We start from the raw sequence: 26,083 nt of genomic DNA, 5'->3' as shown, positions 1-26,083 counted from the left end.
AAGTGTGAGCTATCAACCTCCACTTGGCAGTGGATACTCACATTAACTTTCCTAATCCTAATATTACCATATTTAATGTTTGAGCCATGACTGTTGATACTGGATCTGCTGCCCCCTGTACTCAATGTCAATATTCTGCTGCCACTAACTCCCAGCATTAACTTGATATTCAAACTGTCTACATTGCTAAATGTGTAGTGCATTTTCAGTGGTTTTGTGATGTTTTCTTTTTAGACTTTCTGTATTTTTATTCCCTGTGATGACTTAAGGCACCATAGAAACCTTTTAAAAAATGACGATCTTAATTTTCGTACTTATTGTTAAATGTAAAAATCATTCAAAATCTGAAGATTAGAGAGCAAACAGTGTTGAGGTTCATGGCAAAACTTTGGGAGAGAAGAAAATTAACAAATGGATCAGAAAAGGAATTGGAACAAAAAACATTATGGCTGCAGTTGAAACAAAATGGAGGTCGGCAGGACAGATAGTCAGCCTATTGGATAGTGGATCGCTTAAGAGAATGCTTTGCTAGAATCAAAGTGGAAAGAACAGATCTAAATGACAACATAATGTAAAGTAGGTGAATGATATTAGACAAAATGAAAAGTAGCATGGGTGTCTGGAGAGGTGCACAAAGAAGGCTAGAGCAGTGGATGACAAATGGCCGTTGTGATGATGGTGATACCAATAAGATTCTCTTTTGTTAAATAATTTACATTTCTAAGTATAAAAAGTTATTTAAAATTTGGAAAATACCTCAAGTAATATCAGCTAAACACCGATCAACATATTCCTTCCTTCTAGTTTTAAATGCGGATGGTGATGCAACCCCTTTCAAGGTTGTATTAGAAAGAGGCACACTGATGGATGATTGTGAGTACTTCCCTCTGTCTTGTCAAGAAAGAAGAGAGATGATAATATCTGTGTTAAACAAAAAAAAGAGAGAAGAATTTCACTCGCAACACGAATGAGTCAGTGGAGACCTTGCAGTACAATCAGCCTGATACCTGACACCAATAAACTGCAATAGCAAACATACAAAAACTAAAAATCTGAGGACATTCAGCAAAATATTTTAGCCAGCTTTGTAAAAGAGCCTTAAAAAATTTGTAATATCTTTCTGTTTTTTAGAGTTCGAGGGAGTTCTGAATGTTTACAACACATTTCTAATTATGACTGAGCTTTAGAGACAGATGATTTACTGTATTGTCAAGTACTTAATGGCTATAATTAAAGTGCAGCTACATACAGAGCACCAGTGTCGGCTGTAATTATTGTGTGACAGTGATACTTGGTCGATATTCTAATGTGTTATTGTGGAACTGATTTGCACTGGAAAAAACTAGTTCCAATCTTGGTCACCAAGTGCAAATCTGGCGATGTGGATGCTAGACATATATATAGAAATATTTCCGTATGTAATGGATTAGAAATGTATTGTGGGTAGAAAAGGTCAAACAAGTGAGAAAGGCATAATGTTGATCTTATTATTAATTGCCTCTTACACAACTTGTTCAATACAAACACTGGAAATGTCAATGAGATGCTGTGCAGTGCCAGATTTGCACCTGGTGGCCAAAATTGGAATTAAGTTTTTTCCAATGTAAATCAGTTCTATAGTAACACATTAGCATATCTGTGAAGTTTCGCTGCTATACTATAATTGCAGCTGGCGCTGGACCTCTGTGAGTAGCTGCATAGTAATTATAACCTCTCAGAACATAGTAAATATGGAGATTTGAAAAACACGAGCTTTCATGTGTAGACAGAGATAGAAAACACACAATGTCTTGCAATTGAAATTTGGCAAAATTTTAACAGGAATAAAGAGTAAAAGTCATTGAAATCATTCAAATGATTGATATGCTACTCTTCAGAAATAACTTGAAAAAAATGGTGATTTTTCCTACAGCGTTGCATAAGGAAACCACTAAAACATCTGTGTTCCTAGCTAATAGTGGTGTCACTTGATCTCCAGGATTTCAAGTGGAGATCGTGAAATGATTATCAATGTTTTTTCTGGAAAAAAATTTTGTAATTGTTTCAGCTTTTCAACCATTTATGGCTGCAATCTGAGAATAGCTGAAGGCAAAGTAGTTGCTCAATATCAGTAAGTGTGTCCACCAACATATATAAAAATGGGACTTCGATGTAATATCAGATGGATCCTTTTGTCTCTGCTGCCATCATATGCTTCAGATCCGTGCACATCATTTATTGACTGTCTCATCAGCTCAGTGAATTTGTTTCCCTGTGATACACACATAATAGATTACCCACATACGAGATGGAGGACTCAGTACTCCCTTTAGGATTTTTGTACATGTCACAGCTGTTTTAATTAGATCTGGTTGTGGAACATATTTCAGTAAAATATATTGCTGCTAATGGCCACTATGCAGGGTATTCCCATTTTAAAATTCAGGAGGAAAACTTGAAACATTATAAAAAAGAGAGAATTTTCTAAAGTTAAAAATTTTATTACAGAATTTTACAAAAATGGGACATGATCAGTAGGAGCTAATGAATGAAGCTAGATGGGAATGCTATAAATGTGTTGAATGAAATAGGTTTGATGGTTGAAGAACATTTTTACAAAATTTGCGGAAGTAGAGACATAAACATTGATATTTTGCAGGACGAGCTAATGCAGAAATAGGAAAGACCTCTTTAAAATTATAGAAATATCTAGTGAGAGATAGAGATTGAAGCACATATTAGCAAAAGTTTGTGCAGGTGAAATAAAAAGAAATGTAAGGCTCTATCATAGTGTAGCCTGAAGGAGGATGTAAAATAAGATGTGTGTTATATAGGATAGCTGAGTCTGTTTAGTATATTTTGACGCTTGTGATGGAGATGGCATTATATTGTTAAAAATACAGAGCTCAGTTTTACTATGAAGAAAGCATTACTTAAGAATATGGCCTTTTGGCCGAAATCTCATTTTTAGCAGTCTTTTTTGTTGTGCCTGTCTGCGACCCAACATCTCCAGTATAGTTTAGACGATGTACACAACATCTTTAACTGGAAAATTAATCAACTATTCAAGATGAACAAACCTTCAAACGTATAGAGTGAGTCAAGGTGGGCAAGGAGAAAGGGAAGTAGTTGTTAGAAACTGATTTATAATTAATTTTTTCAAACTATTCTAAACTACTTGTGCTCGCTTGGTCTACATTTAACAAAGAAAAATTAGCAGTTTGTGTATAGCTCAACAGTGTCAGGATCGTTTGGCTCTCAGTTCATGTCTCAAGTTCAGCCACAAATAATCTCAAGTTCTGTGTTGCTGTATTAAAAAAATAGGTCCCAAGTAATTAGATACAATCAAATGTTAGTATAAGATTCTATCACCTGAGATTCCATTTCAAATAACTGAAAGCTCATTAGACTTGTAACTGATGTCACATTTCATGTAAAGTATTCATTGATGATGTTGTGTAGGGCAACAAACGGCGTGAAACATCAGTGTGTGGCATTCAGTTTCATAATTTTTTTATACATTTTTTTAATTTCCATGCATAGTTATTAATGTGAACATGTTTTACAGATATGCAGAAATTTCCATTGCGAATGAAGGATAATGATTTACTAGTAACAGAGCTGTATCACGATCCATCAAATGATCCGATTACAGCTATATCTGTTTACCTCACACCAAAAACAAGTAAGTACAATATTTCTCTATTATATTGAATAAACGTGTATATAAACTTCGTTCAAGTAAAATTTGTTATGACGGTGTCCGTTCATGCTTGTTTCCTTCCTCCCTTTCTTTGTTTCTTTCCATTCCATCACCCCAGTTTTCTCAACTCTTCCCTAAAAAGAATAAGAAAAAGAGAAATAGAAGATTTTGCACTTGGTATACTGAGTTAGTACTCTGTTATCATTATAAGTTTTGCATTGTGTTATGTGTTCACAAACAACTTTTGCTGAACAGTACAAAGCAACCATTAAGATGACTTCCATTCAAACTCTAAAAGTAAGAATATTACAAATACTATAGTAACTATGATAAATAAAAAAACTCCACATTTATGGATTGCAAGAACTGTAGATATTGATATAGAAGGTCTGTTCAAAAAATTCCGGAACATTGTCCACAGAATTTTTCTATGCTTACCTTTTAGTTATTATACATGGTCTCCTTCGAAATACTCTGCTCCACAATTGATACACTGCTCCCAAGGCCCTTTCCACTTCTGGAAGGAGTCTTGATATGCTGCTTGCTGGATCATGTGAAGGGCCATCTGAGAATTTTCTTTTACCTCACCTATCGTTGCAAATCTTTGTTCTATCAAGGGGGTTTTCAACTTTGGAAATTAAAAAAAGTTCACAGGGCCAGGCCCGGAGAGCACAGAGGATGAGACAGCACAATGATTTCATTTTTGTGCAATAGTCGGGCAACAATAGGGATGAATGTGTGGGTGCGTTATCATGATGCAAGAGCCATGAATTGTCTCGCCAAATTTTGGGCCATTTCCTTCTCACATTTTCTCATTGGCATCACAATACTTCCCAATGATACAATCGAATAACGGTTTGTCTGTGTGGCACGGATTCATGATGAACTAATCCTTCAATGTTAAAGAAAACTATCAGCATGACTTTGACATTTGACCTGACCTGATGAGCTTGTTTTGTTCTTGGAGAACATTTCCCAACCCATTGTGAAGATTGAACTTTGGTCTCAACATTGTAACTGTAGACCAACATCTCATCACCAGTTGTTGTTGTTGTTGTTGTTGTTGTTGTTGTCGTTGTGGTCTTAAGTCCTGAAACTGGTTTGATGCAGCTCTCCATGCTACTCTCTCCTGTGCAAGCTGCTTCATCTCCCAGTACGTACTGCAGCCTACATCCTTCTGAATCTGCTTAGTGTATTCATCTCTTGGCCTCCCTCTACGATTTTTACCCTCCACTCTGCCCTCCAATACTAAATTGGTGATCCCTTGATGCCTCAGAACATGTCATACCAACCGATCCCTTCTTCTAGTCAAGTTGTACCACAAACTCCTCTTCTCCCCAATTCTATTCAGTACCTCCTCATTAGTTATGTGATCTACCCATCGAATCTTCAGCATTTTTCTGTAGCACCAAATTCTCTTTTTGTCCAAACTACTTATCGTCCATGTTTCTCTTCCATACATGGCTACACTCCATACAAATACTTTCAGAAATGACTTCCTGACACTTAAATCTATATTAGATGTTAAAAAATTTCTCTTCTTCAGAAACGCTTTCCTTGCCATTGCCAGTCTACATTTTATATCCTCTCTACTTCGACCATTCATCAGTTATTTTGCTCCCCAAATAGCAAAACTCCTTTACTACTTTAAGTGTCTCATTTCCTAATCTAATTCCTTCAGCATCACCTGACTTAACTCAACTACATTCCATTATCCTCGTTTTGCTTTCCCTTAATGCAAATCTCATTCTCATTCACGCTATCCAAATGCTCTGCACAGATTGTGAGGCAAAGGTCTTTCTAGTCTTGACTCATGAGCCATGGGATGAACTTGGCAGCAACATGATGCATTCCAACATGCTGTGTCAGAATTTCATGACATGATCCAACTGAAATGTTACTCTCTTCTGCAATCTCTTGGACACTCAGTCTCGATTGCTATGCACAATTTTGTTGCCGTTCCTGGAATGAGAATTGTCGATAGACGTCAAAGAACGTCCTGAATGAGGGTCATCTTTAACTTCTGTCCGGCCATTATTAAACTGTGTGAAATATTCGTAACACTGAGCACAGCTTAAAGCACTCATTACCATAGGATTCCTGCATCATTTGGTGTGTCTCTGTAAAGGTTTCCTTGAGTTTTACACTCTAACTCTGCCATCTCAAAATCTGTAAACTATACGACACAGTGGTCTACTACTCAGTGTAGCACTGAACAGTGGTAACAGTCATACAAAGAAACTTCCGGAAGTTACACATTAAATACAGGCCTGAGCAGGGACGCCAATCACATTTCACTCCATCACCTGTGGTGCGAAATTACGAGTGTTCCAGAATTTTTTGAGCAGACCTCGTAAGCTTACAGTTGTGAAAACTCTTAGGCATGCACACTTTATCAGTTATAACTGGAATTATCTGTGACAGTTAGTTAAAATTTCGTGGACAGCAACTGTACAAGTAAGGTGGCGGCGATACTGCCGCGCCTGCCTAAGACTGTACATTTCCAATTTTCTGTCGTCTGTCTCTGACACTGTATTGGTGTGATTGCTCCCTTTTGTAACTGAATGTTGCTACCATCTTTTGCAAACATAAGGAACTATTTTCATTTTCATAAGGCTATATATATGTTCAATCTGAGGGAACTAAGTTCGATACTCGCACTTGTGTTTTCTTGTTTGGTGAGAATGACACATTTGTAAGGTTTGAATGGTGATGATATTAGTGAAATCCTACTAAATGAAGACTCAGCTGCAGAATCTGAATAGTGATTTCGAAGACCGCAAAGATTGCGAGGTATTACCAAGAGAAAGTGAATATTTATCAAGTGATGTTGAAAGTATTCATGAACCGGGTCCTTCACAGGTGAAAAAAGAAGTGAAAGCTCAGAAATAGTGTGCACAGATGGCTGACAGGTGATGTGTTTGTACCTCAGAATTGTGCTTTAAGTAATGATAATTCGATAGTGAAACCACATTGGCGACTAAGTGAGGAGCCTAGTGAAAGTGAATTTTTTGAGTTTGTGCACTGACAGAAAAAAAGAAAAAATAATCACAATACCAGGAGGGAATTACGCAACATAACAAAAGTTGGTAGGTGTGTTTCTACGTGTGAAATATGATGTCTCTCTAGATTTTGCACCAGTTGCATAAGAGAGGCATGAGTAGCACCGCTATGAGGATGTGTCTCAGGTTTGTTTTAAATACCACTGTAAAGGTCATGAGTATTGGTTGCATTTAAGATTGGATGTGGTGCCCTTTGAGATGGACGTGGTGAGTTGATGCTGGTCACGAATGCCTTTAAGGTGACAAAGATGCCATTATCAGCGCCTCACTTAGTTTGAATGAGATTGTGTAATAGGACTATGAGAAACTGGAGGCTCTTTGTGTGATATTTGGCTCTGGCCCATGCTACTGCATCTGCAACAGCAATTTGAGCAGCAGTTGGCATCAAGTGACACAACAAACTGTTACAGATTGGTTACTTCCGAGCCAGACTCTCAGTAGCATGCATTCCACTGACTCCAAACCACTGCCATTTGTAACTTTAGTGGTGTTAGTGTATTGGTTAGGAGGAGACCAGGTGAGCACCTGCAACAAACATGTTTGCAACCTAGACACACAGGACCTACATCTGAAGTTATGATCTAGTTTGCGAAGACTGGAAGAGCACTCTCATGTTCACCCCTCGCACCCCGACTACAAATTTATGTGTCAGTCTCATGATTTGAGCTGCAATTCATGAACAGCATTCCAGAGGGTGTTTTCCAACAGGGAAACTCTCATTCACATACCACTGTTGTAACCCAACAAGCTGTACAGTGTTGCCATGTTACCTTGACCTATTCAATAACTAGATCTGTTTCCAGTTGAGCATGTATGGCACATCATGGATGGCAACTCCAGCGTCATCCACAACCAACATTAACCGTCCTTGTATTGACCGACCAAGTGCAACAGGCATGCAACTCCATCCCATAAACTAACATGCGGCACCAGTACAACACAATACATGCATGTTTGCATTCAACATTGTCAAGATACACTTATTATTAATGTACCACCAATTCACGTATGCAATGGTTATCTCATGCTTACATTAACCTGTGATCTTGCAATGTTAAACATTTAAATATGTTTAGCCAAACATTTTCCCAAAATTTCATTACTCTACATTAATTATTTTTTGGTGTTGCAATTTTTTTTCCATAATTATATTTGACCGGAAATTGATGGGATACACTGCCAGTGAAACTAACAGCTTTTACAATGTAGTGAATGAATGATGTCATGGAGCTTGTAGGGGAATACAATGGACAGATGCAAGCACAGACAAACTGCATTAACTTTTAGCAGTCTCCGTGCTGATGACTGACATAAAAGAGGCTGAAATATCTTTCTTCTTGAAAGTAATGACTAGGGACAGATTTATGACAGTTCTTTGAATATTTCATTTTAGTGATGCATACGTTTTATGAGATGCTTAGCCCAAATAGGCTTTATAAAATAAAGTATATTGTGCGTTTTTTAACTGTGAAATTCAAGTCAATTCTAAATCCATTCAGAGGTTTGTGCATTGTCGAGTCTCTAATGCTGGGGAAAGGCAGACTTGTTTTCAAACAGTATGTACCAAGAAAGGGCATAGATTTGGAATAAAGCTATTTATACTGTGCAGTTAAAATCTACTCATCAAGTGGTGGCAGGAGCAAATGCATACAGAAGTTAAGGAATGACATGGGTGCCTGTTTCACCACACGTGCCACGTGGATTCTTCCCTCTGACACCAATTTCTCAGAACTTCGCAGGTAGGAGCTGGTGTTACATGTCCTTGGTTCTTGCCATTCACCTGGCCATAATTTGTGTTAATTTCTCTTGTCAGTAACTATTCCTTTCTTGACTCCCTTTTAGTCTTCTGTATCTTTTATTTTCTAATCTATCTCTTTTTCCCTGCCGCCAACCTCTAGCATGTAGAATATATTTATCTTTCCACTCTTATTAATTCTTGCTTGATATTTGATCAGTAATCTCCGTCTTACTTATTACCCTATCTTCCACCTTTGAGCTCTTAGGTTTTCAAATCTCGTCCAGTGCTGTCCCCAGCAATCAGTCTTTCCTTCTCATCCTGTCTTCTAAGTCTCCCCTGGCCTGGGATGTGGGTGACTTTTCCATAATTGTCTCCCAATTTCGTATATCTCGCTAGTCCTTTTCCTTCATTCTTGGTCCTTTCCCTTCAATCCTTCTGCTGAAAGAAAGAGCCACTGCCTCTGAAAGCTTGCACATTTCCTTAACTTCTGTATGTGTTTACTCTTGCCACCACTTGGTGAGTAGATTTTTATCTATCCAATTATATTATATTTACATCTTTGATGTTAACTAGATTTATATTAGATATTGTAATGTACACAGGAAGAGGAACGGAAATTGAAGATACTTGTGGCCTTGTTGTTTCTGGTGCTGTTGTAACTGCTCCATTGAAACCTTAACTTAATGAAGGTCACAGTCTTTTTTTGTGATAATTGGAAACAGGCCCTAAAGTGTTTTCCTTTCCACACAAGAATGGAATTAGTGCCTGTGGGACAGCTAAGGGAAAAGGGCAAGATGCCAACTGATTTATCTTCAAAAGTATAGAAAGGACAAATTACATCATGCTGTTTTGATTGTATGTTAGCAGTAAAGTTTATGGACAAGGGAGAAGTGCACAAGCTTTGAGCAGTTTGCACAGAGACAATTGTTGAAACAGAGAAAAACAACAGAGAAACAGGCAAGAAAATCAACAAACACAGCACTGCAAGGAGATAAAACTAACATGCAGCTCAGCTCTATTGAATGTGCAGGAAAGTCAACATTCAGGTGGTACAAAAAGTTTTTCTTTCTCCTCTTGGACTTGTCTGTGCTGAATGTGCATGTTCTTTACCGAATGGACACTGGTCAAAAACCACAGCTACTAGACATACACTTGGAGCTCACGAGACAATTTCTTGAAAAGTACAGCATACCCCGAAAGTCTGCAAAGGGAGGAAGACCAACATTGCACGAGACACTGCTGCGTCTCACACAGTGACACTTTAAGTGCGTCACAAGGGTCCAGGACCCAAAGAAAGTGCCAAGTACGCAGTCACATGACACAAAAAAAGAAAAGACATTATTTTTGTGTGTGTAAAGCGCAATATATATTTATGTGTAAATCCGTGTTTTTAGGAGTACCACACCTTGAAAAAATTTTAAAGTACTTTTACAATTCCATGTAATACTTATCAAGTAATTATATTGTAATAGGATAGACAAAAAATCTACTCACCAAGTGGCTGCAGAACACACACAAAAAAGAAGAAGGTTATAATTAGGCAAGCTTTTGGAGCCAGTGGCTCCTTCAGGCAGAAGGGTTGAAGGGTTAGGAAGAGGGGTGAAGGAAGAGGACTGGAGAAGTCGAGGACTGGAGAGGTCGAGGAAAAGGGTAGATTCTGGAAAAGTCTCCCAGAACCTTGGGTCAGAGGAGATTCCTTCTCATTCTGTCCGGCAATTGTTCCTTCACCCCTCTTCCTTCCCCTTCAACCCTTCTGCCTGAAGTAGGGACCACTGGCTCCGAAAGCTTGCCTCATTATAATCTTCTTTTATGTGTTTGTTCTGCAGCCATTTGGTGAGTAGATTTTTTATCTGTCCAATTACGTTATATTGTCAGAAATTCATTGTTTTCATTGCTATCAAGTAATTAAATACAATACAATGAATTGATGAGCAAATTGCAAGCCAATGGCTTGTTTTATTTCAAAAACCTATGGAAATCAACAATCTCAAAATAGCTCAGTTGAGAAGAGGAGACAAGTGCATGAAACTTAGTCTTCAAAAGATTAAAGAACAGAGGAAATTATGTAGGAGACCAACAGAGTGAAAAGTAACAACTAGGATGCGTATAAGAAATACATAAAATAAAAGTGCACTGCAAAATCAAAATTACAGTTCTCATAAAGTCACTGAGTGCACTGGTGTGGGTTTCAAAGGGTGACAACTGTGAACAAAAGTATTCTACTATCCACACATTTTCTCCTCTGTTTTTGGGGATATTAATGTAGCAAACCTCATCCACAATGATGGTGCTGCTAAAAACAGGGACAAGATCCTAGCTCTTTTTCCTTTTTGTCATCAGAAGTGTATCTCTAGATCTGGAGATTTCTTCTCTTATCTTATTGGGATGCAGTTATGCTGTGCATTTAAAATTTTGTGTGCTGCCTGAAGCAGATGGGCCCAGTATCCACATGAGTTATGTGATACCAATTATTGATCTAGAACTAAATAAAAAGATTCTGAAGCTACACCTGGAATACATAATTGTGCAGAAGTGAATAAAACATGGGAAAACCAATAGGGCTGGGGGGGGGGGGGGGGGGGGGGAGAAAGAAAACACATCTACATTGTCAGGTGACCAACCTGGTGCAGGGAAATCTAGTCCCAATTGTAGGTGGCCTATGTAACCATAATCTACTCATTAAGAGGTATAACCTTATGTTAAAGGTTTCTAAAACAAATATTAGGGTTAGAAACTGTGTATATGTCTCAAGCCAGTGTAATTCACTGCGCACAAATACTGAAATTACACTCATGCTCATAAAGTAAGGATAATGCTGATACATGATGAAACAATGCTCTGGTGGGCAGTTTTTGGGTTTAAATCACCTCAGGGTATGACTATGTGGAGCATTTGACGTGCAATCGTCGCACGGTGGCACTGGCAGCAGTCCACATATGCAGAGGTGTGTTGGTGCATGTAAGAGTATGGTGCAGCGAGTAAATATGCAGACGTTTTCAGACATGCTGATGGCGACTGTGTGTTGAAAATGGCTCCAAGAACACATATTGATGACGTTTGAGGGGTAGAATACTAGGACGACTGGAGGCTGGTCAAACACAGCAGGTCATAGCATGGGCTCTCCATGTGCCACAAAGTGTGATTGCAAGATTATGGCAACGATTCCAGCAGTCAGGAAATGAGTCCAGGCACTACAGTAGGGGACGTCCACAGTGTACAACACCACAAGAAGACCGATGTCTCACCGTCAGTGTATGGAGATGGCCATGGAGTACTGCAGGTAGCCTTGCTCGGGACCTTACCACATCCACTCAGATGACTAAACAGACATGGTTTGTTCGCCCAGAGACCTGCAAGGTGCATTCTACTAACCCCTGGTCACAGGAGAGCCTGTAAAGCCTGGTGTCAAGGACACAGTACATGCTCATTGGAACAGTGGTCCCAGGTTATGTTCACTGATGAGCCCAGGTATAGTCTGAACAGTGATTCTCACCAGGTTTTCATATGGCATGAACCAGGAACCAGATACCAACCCCTTAATGTCCTTGAAAGGCCCCTGTATGGAGGTCGTGTTTTGATGGTGTGTGGTGGGATTATGATTGGTGCACGTACACCCCAGCATGTCTTTGACAGAGGAACTGTAACAGGTCAGGTGTATCGGGACATCATTTTGCACCAGTATGTCCGCTTTTTCAGGGGTTCAGTGGGTCCCACATTCCTCCTGATGGATGATAACGCATGGCCCCACCGAGCTGCCATCGTGGAGGACTACCTTGAAACAGAAGATATCAGGCGTATGGAGTGGCCTGCCTGTTCTCCAAATCTGAACCTCATTAAGCATGTCTGGGATGCTCTCAGTTGACATATCGCTGCACATCTTCAAACCCCTAGGGCACTTCAGGAGCTCTGACGGGTGCTGGTGCAAGAAAGGGAGGCTATACCCCAGCAGCTGCTCGACCACCTGATCCAGAGTATGCCAACCCATTGTGCGGCCTGTGTGTGTGTGCATGGTAATCATATCCCATATTGATGTCGGGGTACATGCGCAGGAAACAGTGGTGTTTTGTATCACATGTGTTTTGGGGTGGTTTTCTCAACTTATCACCAATACCATGGACTCACAGATCTGTGTCTTGTCTATTCCCTATGTGCCTATGCTATTAGCACCAGTTTTGTGTAGTGCCATGTTGTGTGGCACCATATTCTGCAATTATTTCTGCAATTATCCATAATTTATGAGAATGAGTGTATATTCATACACTATTTGAGAATGATAGCAGTTAGGACTTGCAACAAACTTTGTACATATTTTCAAACCTTTATGAAACTTTTTCTCACTGATACCACCACCTCCTCTACCACCCCACCTAACCTCAAAAAGGGGGGGGGGGGGAGAAGATGGCATGAGAAAAGTTAGTTGCTTACTATATTATGCCTGTTTGATGGCCTTTTTCTCCCTGATACTCCTCCACCCCAAAAACTGCGGCATCTGGCATGATGTTTTTATTTATTACTTATTTACTATAAACTCTATTCACATTTTGCAGACACTACACAAATATACCACTGACTGTACCTTCAAATTATATCATTGTATAACACAATTCAGAAGACATAATGTCATAAACATTGAGATGCGTGAAAGACAGTTGGAGTGCAAATTTTTCAGACTGTAATCATCCAATGTTCGGTAACGAGAGCATGTATTGACTCTCAACATAATGTCAAATGTTTTACACATCTGTAAAGTAACCAGAAGTTCAAGCTGTTTTATATGTGGGAATTTGACTCTCTACAGAATTGTAGGTTTACTGTTGTAATTCTATTGGAGACCACTAAAGATTAGATTTACAAGAAAGTACAGGAGGAAGAGGCACTAGAAAGGATAGATAAGGGAACAAATACAGGGAGAAAACCATTCTTGAAAGGGAGGCAGGTTAGTGGAACATGTGCTAATGGTCCCAGGTGAGGGAAAGGGGGGGGGGGGGGGTGAGGCAGATAAAATATAGAAGATTATCTGTAATGGAAATTCTTAACAGATTAAAATTGTGTGGAGGACCAGATCTTGAACCTAGAATTTCACATATTGTGGACAATGCTGTTATCAACTGAGATTTCCCTCACAGCTATATGAGTACCTCTCCTGCTTTCCAAATTTCACAGAAGTTCTGCTGCACTTCTTGTGGGAGCAGCACTCCTGTAAGAAAAAGTTGCGTAACAACGGAATAGAGGATTGTTTTCAGAATGAATCTTATACCCTTCAGCAGAGTGTGTACTGTTATGACTCTTCCTGGCAGATTAAAGCTGTGAGTTGAATGGAGATTTGAACCCAGAAAGAATCTCCTAGCCTGTGGCTAAGCCATTTCTCTGCTATATTTTTTTTTCCAGGAGAGCTAGTCCCACACAATATGCAAGAAAACTTCTGTGGAGTTGGAACAGCAGGTCAGCTATACTGGCGGAAGTAAAATTTTGAAGGCAAGTCGTAAGTCATGTCTGGATAGATCAGTTGGTAAGAACACTGTCAGCAAGAGGCAAGGTTCTTTTAATGCACCAGGAAATTTCATAATGCTTTGCTCTGTAGCAAAAGATTCAATCTGGATTATATCCGAGATAGTTGATTATAGTAATATCATGGTGGTGATTCTTCTGGAATGCTTGGAAAACCTAGAATTCTCAGGGAATTGCATTTTACCTGGAAAAATCAGGAAATCTTAGGGGATTTCTGTAATTTTAAAATCTCAGGCAATTCTATGTTTTTAACCTAACTCTGGAATTTAATTTGATTGAGTTTTATAAATCTTAAATTTCAAAACAAGTAATATTTAAAAGTGTTTTAATTATATGAAATTACATATGCTTAAGAGAAAAGCTGTTACTGTGAGATGCTCATCTCCCCTCAACATTATCTTATCAGCTACTACTTATGACACCATAGTGCTCCCCATACATGGAATTCTCAGGGATTTTTTTTTCCACCCAGAGTATGCATAGATGAAAAGATTATCACTTGGTAAGAAGGTACAGAGGACAGCAGCAAACTGGTTGAAGGATATTGGCTGTTTAAATGGAGAGGGGTGTCTGTACTGTTTATTAACCTATATTAGTATAGTGTGTGATGACAGACTTGTACATTTTCTGTCATTAATCTTTGTTTTATATCCTGACTCAATTTACAATTTGAGTCTCTCTCTCTCTCTCTCTCTCTCTCTCTCTCTCTCTGTGTGTGTGTGTTTGTGTGTGTGTGTGTTTAGGCGCGAGCGCGCGTGTGTCTGTCTGTAAGTCACTTGGTTTTTAAAGATGAGTTCAGGTCAACATCCATAACTGTTTGAATTGTGTTTACCACACTTGTATTGTTAAGCCCCTGAATAGTCCATCAGTACAATCGTTGGCCACTTGAAATCATATAATAATAATAGTAATAATATACAATAATGTTCATTGCTACATAAAATACATGTGATGGGCAATGGCTGGGTCACAAATAATACAACCAAATGTATTGCATGGTTTTTGGTGACAAATACTGGTAAAATTATCTCGAGCTTTCAGCCGTGTCAAGTGGTTTAAAAACAGCTCAGGGATTTTAAACTGCTTGACATGGCTGGAAGTCTGGTAGAATTTTATAAAACAAATATATTGTTTAAAACTTCATTGTAGATTAAAAGGGAATTGAGGTGGTACTCAGTAACATGAATCTTTAAATTTAATGGATAGTGCTTTATTACCTGCTCTATTTTAGTTAACTTTCTGCTGTAAAAAGTAGATGTCCACTTACAGTGTAATTATTTTTGTACTGAACTACAACTAAGTATCTCTGCTTGCAGTGTTTGTTGAACGTTCACCTTGTTTCAGATATTTCAGAAATGATGCACTAACTTGTTACTGTTGTTTGTGGGTGTTGCATTGAGTGTACAGTATTTTGAAGGCACACTGGAAAGTTGTCTTCAGGCAGTGGAGAGAAAAATAGTCATGTGGTGCAATGGGTGTCAGCTTCGTCCCCTGATAACTATGTATCTCATTTAGAAGATGACAGACTGTTGAATTTTGAGGCACTATGTAATTGCCTTATTGTTTCTCTTGTAGTCATCAGGAGATACTTGCTGGAAAGTTTTGAGAAAATTGTTTTTATTTTATCACTCTAGGTTCTTTCATGATGCTTGCCACAAAAAATGTGATGGAACACTGAAAAACCACAAGTGAAAGTGAAAAAATATCACATTTTTGTCAGTTTTTAGCACCTATCTCCAAAAATAGAAACTTATTTTTGAAATCCGCCCGATATAAAGATAAAAAAGATTAAATTTTGTAAAAGTTACTTCACTATGATTTTTTTGTCGGACAAATAGTGTGGGCATTAATGTGAAGTGAAAATTCAAGTTTTTGTCAAGCACAATCACCCATAAATGCAAAACTGATGCGTGTTCATGACAAAATCCAATCTAATATTAGGAAATATGTTGAGTGTACACTGCACCTAATATGTATAGTCTGCTAGGTGTCTGCTGTATGCTATTTTCAGATTTTTTAAAAAAATCAGTTATAATAATATTTTATGTAAAAATGTGTATGGGTGGGTGTTTTTTGTGGAGAGCTAATACCTTTATTAATGCCAAACTTACAGCATTTACTCTCTCAAAACGTCAAATGGACAACTCCAAAAATTCCAGCACCTCATGTTGATAGTGTCTGTTTTTGTTGGGAAATATTGTAATGAAGAGCCATTACACTTCATGGAATGATACATACTATGCCACTCACTGCATGAAAAGTATTGTTTCCATCAATGGTCTGAACATTAAAATCAGCATTGTCGAACACCAATTTAGAAATAGTGGATAACCATGATGTTTAGCACTTGTAAAAGTACTGCCTCTTTGTAAGATGAACAAAATTTTAGGTATGATAACACTTCAGTTAGTCTCCATGAGCCATGCTTTTTTGTACAGAAATGCTGCCAAATCAATCTGGACTGATGAAAGAGAGGATGTTGCCTCACAGCTGCTATTATATTATGTGCAAGTGCTGTAGATTTATTTTTACTTATTATCATGGTCTTCAAGTTTTTGTATGTAGTATCACTGTATCTGTGAATACACAAAGAGTTTCAGGAATTAATACCTCACTTTCTTATGTGAAGTGATCATGTTGTTTCATATACCCAGCACTGTGTCTCTTCAACAATTTATAGCAGTTGCTGTCTCAATAATGCACTTCTTGTTGAGACAGCAACATCCTTATATATTAGCTATCAGGTAAAATTCATGGTACATTGAATATTACAACATGCTGTTTGTCATTGGCAGTAACTGTTATAATTATATCACTTTCATATTTCTTGAGAAAATGAAATTTTATTTTATTGTCGGGATGAGAATCACCTTTAATCTGGTCCATTAACTCATCCAGTGAAAATCTCATCCATTTGGCCCATTCTTCTTCATTGTTTTCGAGAAGAGAATAAACATCTTGCTTTGCTATTTCAATCTCAACTAGTAAATTGAATGTGTGATTTTTCTCAGATTGTTTGGATGATAGTAAAGTTTCATCATATACAAATTATGGATATTGACCATCACCGGTCATGGCCAACAAGTCGCTAAATATAAAATATGTTCTGTTATGGCTTGTCCAAAGTTGTCACCAGTTCCTTCAATGTGTTTTGGAACAATTTGTTCACCCTTTGTAACTCTAACCCAACATTTTGATCAATGTTGTTCTTTTTTTGTTCCTCTGTAAATTCAGGTAGTATAGAATGTCCACACCAAAAGCTTTGAGTTTTGAAACGGAAAAGTACATCACAAGTATCTATTGTTGATTGTGGTCAACCTGCTCAGCCCTTTTGAGAAGGGCAACAAAAAACATTTTAGATGAATATGTTTATTGTTCTTCCTCTTCTTGCTTGACTCTTTCCATGGACAAAAGTTTCCATAAAAAATTTTCCTGTAAATCCCAAACATGTCACTTAACACCTCTCATAAAAACTATAGATATTCCACAAATACAATTTTAGCAAGCTAAATTCCCACTCCCATTTAGGAAGAGTATATAAAACTCTCCCCCTCATGAACCATGGACCTTGCCATTGGTGGGGAGGCTTGCGTGCCTCAGTGATACAGATAGCCGTACCGTAGGTACAACCACAACGGAGGGGTATCTGTTGAGAGGCCAGACAAACGTGTGGTTCCTGAAGAGGGGCAGCAGCCTTTTCAGTAGTTGCAAGGGCAACAGTCTGGATGACTGGCTGATCTGGCCTTGTAACAATAACCAAAACGGCCTTGCTGTGCTGGTACTGTGAACGGTTGGAAGCAAGGGGAAACTACGGCCGTAATTTTTCCTGAGGGCATGCAGCTCTACTGTATGATTAAATGATGATGGCATCCCCTTGGGTAAAATATTCTGGAGGTAAAATAGTCCCCCATTCGGATCTCCTGGCGGGAACTATTCAGGAGGACGTTGTTATCAGGAGAAAGAAAACTGGCGTTCTACGGATCAAAGTGTGGAATGTCAGATCCCTTAATCGGGCAGGTAGGTTAGAAAATTTAACAACGGAAATGGATAAGTTAAAGTTAGATATAGTGGGAATTAGTGAAGTTCGGTGGCAGGAGGAACAAGACTTCTGGTCAGGTGACTACAGGGTTATAAACACAAAATCAAATAGGGGTAATGCAGGAGTAGGTTTAATAATGAATAGGAAAATAGGAATGCAGGTAAGCTACTACAAACAGCATAGTGAATGCATTATTGTGGCGAAGATAGATACGAAGCCCACACCTACTACAGTAGTACAAGTTTATATGCCAACTAGCTCTGCAGATAATGAAGAAATTGAAGAAATGTATGATGAAATAAAAGAAATTGTTCAAAAGGGAGAGAAGGAAATGTAGTAGGTGGATATGGATTGGGGCTAAGAAATGAAAGAGGAAGCCGCTTGCTAGAATTTTGCACAGAGCACAATTTAATCATAGCTAACACTTGGTTTAATAATCATGAAAGAAGGTTGTATACATGGAAGAACCCTGGAGATACTAAAAGGTATCAGATAGATTATATACTGGTAAGACAGAGATTTAGGAACCAGGTTTTAAATTGTAAGACATTTCCAGGGGCAGATGTGGACTCTGACCACAATCTATTGGTTATGACCTGTAGATTAAAACTGAAGAAACTGCAAAAAGTTGGGAATTTAAGGAGATGGGACCTGGATAAACTGAAAGAACCAGAGGTTGTACAGAGTTTCAGGGAGAACATAAGGGAACAATTGACAGGAATGGGGGAAAGACATACAGTAGAAGAAGAATGGCTAGCTTTGAGGGATGAAGTAGTGGAGGCAGCAGAGGATCAAGTAGGTAAAAAGACAAGGACTAGTAGAAATTCTTGGGTAACAGAAGAAATATTGAATTTAATTGATGAAATGAGAAAATATAAAAATGCAGTAAATGAAGCAGGCAAAAAGGAATACAAATGTCTCAAAAATGAGATCGACAGGATGTGCAAAATGGCTAAGCAGGGATGGCTAGAGGACAAATGTAAGGATGTAGAGGCTTATCTCACTATGGATAAGGTAGATACTGCCTACAGGAAAATTAAAGAGACCTTTGGAGAAAAGAGAGCCACTTGTATGAATATCAAGAGCTCAGATGGAAACCCAGTTCTAAGCAAAGAAGGGAAAGCAGAAAGGTGGAAGGAGTATATAGAGGGTCTATACAAGGGCGATGTACTTGAGGACAATATTATGGAAATGGAAAAGGATGTAGATGAAGATGAAATGGGAGATACGATAGTGCGTGAAGAGTTTGACAGAGCACTGAAAGACCTGAGTCGAAACAAGGCCCCGGGAGTAGACAACATTCCATTGGAACTACTGATGGCCTTGGGAGAGCCAGTCCTGACAAAACTCTACCATCTGGTGAGCAAGATGTATGAAACAGGCGAAATACCCTCAGACTTCAAGAAAAATATAATAATTCCAATGCCAAAGAAAGCAGGTGTTGACAGATGTGAAAATTACCGAACAATCAGTTTACTGTACTTGAGGACAATATTATGGAAATGGAAGAGGATGTAGATGAAGATGAAATGGGAGATACGATAGTGCGTGAAGAGTTTGACAGAGCACTGAAAGACCTCAGTCGAAACAAGGCCCCGGGAGTAGACAACATTCCATTGGAACTACTGATGGCCTTGGGAGAGCCAGTCCTGACAAAACTCTACCATCTGGTGAGCAAGATGTATGAAACAGGCGAAATACCCTCAGACTTCAAGAAAAATATAATAATTCCAATGCCAAAGAAAGCAGGTGTTGACAGATGTGAAAATTACCGAACAATCAGTTTACTGTACTTGAGGACAATATTATGGAAATGGAAGAGGATGTAGATGAAGATGAAATGGGAGATACAATACTGCGTGAAGAGTTTGACAGAGCACTGAAAGACCTGAGTCGAAACAAGGCCCCGGGAGTAGACAACATTCCATTGGAACTACTGATGGCCTTGGGAGAGCCAGTCCTGACAAAACTCTACCATCTGGTGAGCAAGATGTATGAAACAGGCGAAATACCCTCAGACTTCAAGAAAAATATAATAATTCCAATGCCAAAGAAAGCAGGTGTTGACAGATGTGAAAATTACCGAACAATCAGTTTAATAAGCCACAGCTGCAAAATACTAACACGAATTCTTTACAGACGAATGGAAAAACTAGTAGAAGCTGACCTCGGGGAAGATCAGTTTGGATTCCATAGAAATACTGGACCATGCGAGGCAATACTGGCCCTAGGACTTATCTTGAGAAGAAAGATTAAGGAAACGCAAACCTACGTTTGTAGCATTTGTAAACTTAGAGAAAGCTTTTGACAATGTTGACTGGAATACTCCCTTTCAAATTCTGAAGGTGGCAGGGGTAAAATACAGGGAGTGAAAGGCAATTTACAATTTGTACAGAAACCAGATGGCAGTTACAAGAGTCGAGGGACATGAAATGGAAGCAGTGGTTGGGAAGGGAGTAAGACAGGGTTGTAGCCTCTCACCAATGTTATTCAATCTGTATATTGAGCAAGCAGTAAAGGAAACAAAAGAAAAATTCGGAGTAGGTATGAAAATCCATGGAGAAGAAATAAAAACTTCGAGGTTCGCTGACGACATTGTAATTCTGTCAGAGGCAGCAAAGGACTTGGAAGAGCAGTTGAATGGAATGGACAGTGTCTTGAGAGGAGTATATAAGATGAACATCAACAACAGCAAAACGACGATAATGGAATGTAGTTGAATTAAGTCGGGTAATGCTGAGGGAATTAGATTAGGAAATGAGACACTTAAAGTAGTAAAGGAGTTTTGCTATTTGGGGAGCAAAATAACTGATGATGGTCGAAGTAGAGAGGATATAAAATGTAGACTGGCAATGGCAAGGAAAGCGTTTCTGAAGAAGAGAAATTTGTTAACATTGAGTAAAGATTTAAGTGTCAGGAAGTCATTTCTGAAAGTATTTGTATGGAGTGTAGCCATGTATGGAAGTGAAACATGGACGATAAATAGTTTGGACAAGAAGAGAATAGAAGCTTTCAAAATGTGGTGCTACAGAAGAATGCTGAAGATTAGATGGGTAGATCACATAACTAATGAGGAAGTATTGAATAGGATTGGGGAAAAGAGAAGTTTGTGGCACAACTTGACCAGAAGAAGGGATTGGTTGATAGGACATGTTCTGAGGCATCAAGGGATCACCAATTTAGTATTGGAGGGCAGCTTGGAGGCTAAAAATCGTAGAGGGAGACTAAGAGATGAATACACCAAGCAGATTCAGAAGGATGTAGGTTGCAGTAGATACTGGGAGATGAAGAAGCTTGCACAGGATAGAGTAGCATGGAGAGCTGCATCAAACCAGTCTCAGGACTGAAGACCACAACAACAACAACATATAAAACTCTACAAATCTTACAAAGCTGTGGCATGTTGTCCTATGTAAGTTGTTACAGGAAACATAATATCCATTGTTGTGAAGCTGGTTTCGTCATCATATACTCATCATGTGCATTAGAGCATATAACTCTGTAAGTAAGTAATGCTATAGGTATATATGAGACTACTACCAAACCAGAGAAGTTATGTGCTTTGAACAATAAATAACCCTTTGTTGCCAGATAGTCTATAATCAATAGTTTGTTGCCTCAATCATGAAAAAAAGCATACAGAACTCAAGGCACTTGCATCTTTATTATTCCACCTTTAAATCAGTGTATGGAAATGATGAACAAGCTTAGGTATGTTCATCTGCTTTCCTGCTTTGGAGGAACCTCAAAACTAATGATGCCTAAGTCTGTAGTAACTCTCAAGATACACTTCTTTCTCCAGAAAGATTATCGGTACACAGTCATTGAATTCTCCACAACAATAGTGTCCCTATTTATGTATTCTTTTTCTCTCAGTTGTAGATCATCCTTTTCCTCTATAGTTGAGTCAGCATAAGTTGATCCTCAACATTTGCAACAGTCTGGGTGCAGCAGCTTCCTGCACCTACCTCAACTAAGAACATAACATCCCCTTGTATAAATCACAATGACATTGACTCAGTGTAGTCACAGCTCTATAGACAGCCCTTGTTTTCACCTGCAGCCATTTACACTTTGCAGCTGAAAGCTCGCAAGAGTGCTGGAAACTGTCATGGATCTTCTTGCACCATCTCAACTACAGGTTGTCTCTCTCTCTCTCTCTCTCTCTCTCTCTCTCTCTCTCTCTCTCTCTCTCACACACACACACACACACACACACACACACACACACACACACTCATTACGGTCCAATATTGTGTTAATGTCATCTACGTCTCTGTCTTCTCTTTCTGTAGATGTATACTGAGGTAACATTCTCCTATTGTATCCTGAATTCCTACCATGTTTCTAATCTACCTTCTGTGCTGAATTCATTGTACTCCTTTGTACATAATCGCTTCAATACAACCTATATGCTACTGTAACTCTGAATGTCGTCCTGTTATACATTTCAGCAATCATATTTCGATGTTAACCTGCCATATTTACACTTTATAGCCAAGGGCATATCCTCCTTAATTCCCCTGTCATAAGTGATGGTGCTAACAGCTAGTACCACATGAAGAAATAACTTGCCTAGTTTTTGTAGCCCACTTGCTTGGCCAAAGTACGAGTGTAACCATATGTCACTCTTTATGTAGAATTTATCTCAGGCGTATTTCCTAGGACACCTATCTTTTGATCATATCTATGCTACACACACCATTTTATTTACCACTCAAAGGCTCTATTAAGAAACAGCCTTTGGTTATTGAATCTTTATAATTTTTTGTTGACTTTCATAGCAGTTGAAAACTTCCTCTTTTCTTTCTTTAATTGCGAACTGGGATGAAAAGCTTTTTCTAGTACCTTGGCATTCAGTTTAAAATTTTCAGCACTTGTTTTAAAATTGTTCTCACACTCAACATTGTGCTTGTCATTTTTAATTCCACTCTTCCTTTTCTTGTAAATCATTATTACTTACCTCCTCTATTTGTGGCCAAGAAAAGAACTTTGACAACTGTTCTCCAATGAATTTTTGTTCAGCGCATCTACTGGGGAAAATACAGTTGACAAATGAGGCAACTTATTAAGGATAACCTGAAATTTTGGGAGCGTGTGTGCTCAGGTCGTGCACCTCATTGAGCAATACATACAACACAATCATCTTATCTCATTCATTATTTTTTCAGATAGTTTGGACTGTGGATGGTATTTCAAAATAAGCTTGTTTCATGGTTTCCCACACTAAAAACTCTTTGAAAGTATTACCTATAAATTTAGTTCTATTACTGGTGAGTAAGCAATTTAATTTGCTCACATCTATAAAGTAATCTTTTAGACAATTGATTACAGTAGCTGTATTTGCCAATTTTATGGGCTGTAGCTTTATATATTTTGACCAACATTCCACTTAAACTAAAATTTAAGAAACACCATCCCTGCCTTTTAGCAAAAGGCCAAAAAAGTTCTCTGCTGTTCAGTCATGTAATGCTTTAGGAATTACTGGATGTAATGAATAAGTTATTTGTCTACTGTTTTTTTAAACCTCTGACAGAGATCATAACATCTTGATATTATTTTGATTTCCCTACTTAGATGTTTAAAATAGGAAAACTTTGTCAAATGTGGGATGCACTTTATTCCATTTACTAACATGCCCAAGATGAACCAAATTAGATCCTCTTTACTACTATACACATACTTTACATGACAGAAAATGTAAGAGTCTAAAATAGCAGCCACATCCGAACCTTTGCATTGTTCCAATGCTCTCTACCTTACTTGTATGCCTGGGATTTGTTCTTTTGCTGCATTTCAGCTGTTTATTTTCCAAACTTACTTTATGTGTCTACTGGTTTCGGCAATTTACTATGCCATCTTCAGGCCCCTGACCGACATGTAGTAAGATCCGACCTCAGTTCTGATCAAAACAGGGGCCAGCAATACTGGTATTAGTAGATTTCTGCTTGCTGTAGCGATACCTTCAACCAGATCAGAACTGAGGTGGACTCTTCCTACACGTCAGTCAGGAGCCTGAAGATAGCGTAATAAATTGCTGAAACTGATAGCCAAATAAAATAAGTCTGGAAACGAGATGGCTGAAAGGTGTTTAATTTGACATCCTGTATCAAACAGCTGAGTCCCACAACCATCTCTGAAAACGAGGACATACATAGTTTTAAGTTATTGTTTAAGTCTCTAAATTGCTCAGTCACTTCATTATGAACTGAATCACACTACATAATTACCTCAGTATTTAACTCCCCTATGAAGGTGGAAATTGTTGTCTGCAGTTATAATATTTTAGTTGAATTTTGTGTTTTTCTTGACATGAACCGTTGATGTGCTGCTCGAGTGTGGTATTTGTTTGTTTGAGTGTGGTATTTGTTGTTTTTATTTCACTTTTTAATTCTTAAATTTGCTCTTGGAAACTAGAGTATAAATTGGTCTTACTTTACTTTAACTCAGTCTATAGAGCTTTTGTACAGGGTATTGCAAAATGAATTTCCAGGTTTTAACACTTTGTTGCATTTATTACATTCAACTTACAATTATAAATAATACATCAAATGAAAGAGGAACTCACACAGTTTTATCTGCATACCTGTGTGCATGCACTGTTTCCTCTTTCTTCCGTTAGAAAGTGCTAGTAGCAAAGTGAACAAATGACAAAGTCTTTGGTACATAGCTCCAAGAAGCCAGTTCAGAAAACTAGTCATGAATTATCAATTCCAGTTACATCTGTGTGGAGACTTCAGCAGCCGCTTAAAACTACATCCCTATGGTTTGCAGTTTTTACAAGCTCTGAAGCATACAGAGCACAGTTTATGTGCTAACTTTGAAAATAAATGTTGCTGCATGATGATGAAGATTTTCTGCATTGTGTTATCTTCAGTGATGAAATCACATTTCACCTAAGTTGAAATGTGAACACACATAATTTGCACAACTGGGGGGCTTGAATATCCTCGTGAGGTGATACAGTATGAATGAGACTGTTCTAAATTGAATGTTTCTTGTGCACATCATGGCGGAAAGTTTATGGATTGGTGTTTATTATTTTGAGTGCCAGAATTATGGCGCTTTCCTCAACTGGAATGAGCTGAAACACACAACTTTATTTGGCAGCAAGATAGTGCACCACTTCACTGCCATAACTCCTTGCTTCTTGTCTCAACTGATGTATAGTATCTACAATAATATGTATTTGATTAAACTTAGTTTAATACTGTAATAATGCTGACCACGATGCTGTAGTATGCCCAGAAACTCTGGTTGTGAAACCGCTTGCAGTTTACCACACAGTACAAACACCACCATCAAAAAGAATTTAACACTAATCAACTTGGATTTTACACGGCTCACCATGCCAATATGCTGATGGTAGTTGGATTGATGTGTTGGTCAGACTGAATTGTCGAAATTGAGAAAATGAGTTTGGCCTTCGAAGTGGCGAAGTGTAGCATAGTGGATGCAGTGCTCCTCGCCCATCCAGTATTAGAAGCATCCCTCCTGCTGGTAGTTGATGTGAGTCAAATAGTGATTTGGCCACTTTAGAACATTTTTGTGAGGGTACTTGGCAACCTTTGGCCTTCTACTTCCATAAGTTGACGTCATCTCAGCAAAGTGGAGCACTAACAATTAGGAACTCCTCGCAATATATGAGGCATAAAATTTTTCTCCCGCAACTGGAAGCAAGGAACTTCACAGATTTTACAGACCACAGTCCATTGACATATGCAATCTGGCAGAACGATAACAACTTCTCTCCTTGTCAGCATAACCAACTTGTTTTCATAGCTTAATTCAGTGCATGTATCAGGCACGTATCGGGCATTGACAATTTGGTGGCCAATTGCCTGTCTTGTATCTATGGAATTTCAAACAGCACTACGGATTTCAGCTGATTTGCCAAGGCACAAAAATGTGACCTAAAGCTTCAAAACTACCTTAACAATCCATTGGCAGAGTTGGAATTCAGGTTAGTTGATGTGCGCGGTGCCAACGCCAAAATATGCTCTGACTTCTCGATTGAAAAACCAAGACAATTCTTGCTGCTAGTGTTCCATACA

The 26,083-nt window shown here is 38.5% G+C and overlaps 1 protein-coding gene across 1 annotated transcript in view; it reads left to right on the top strand.

Moving 5' to 3' along the window:
* Positions 1-26,083, top strand: part of LOC126268191 (BTB/POZ domain-containing protein KCTD3) — a 225,565-nt gene that overhangs the window by 110,303 nt on the left and 89,179 nt on the right. The window contains exon 7 of the mRNA XM_049973801.1: positions 3,548-3,664. Coding sequence (XP_049829758.1) covers positions 3,548-3,664 — 117 coding nt within the window. The remainder of the gene's footprint in view (positions 1-3,547; positions 3,665-26,083) is intronic.

Source organism: Schistocerca gregaria, chromosome 4 (assembly GCF_023897955.1).
Source record: "Schistocerca gregaria isolate iqSchGreg1 chromosome 4, iqSchGreg1.2, whole genome shotgun sequence".
NCBI lineage: Eukaryota > Metazoa > Arthropoda > Insecta > Orthoptera > Acrididae > Schistocerca > Schistocerca gregaria.
The sequence above is the reverse complement of the archived record's forward strand: the minus strand, read 5'-3'. Positions and strand labels throughout refer to the sequence as shown.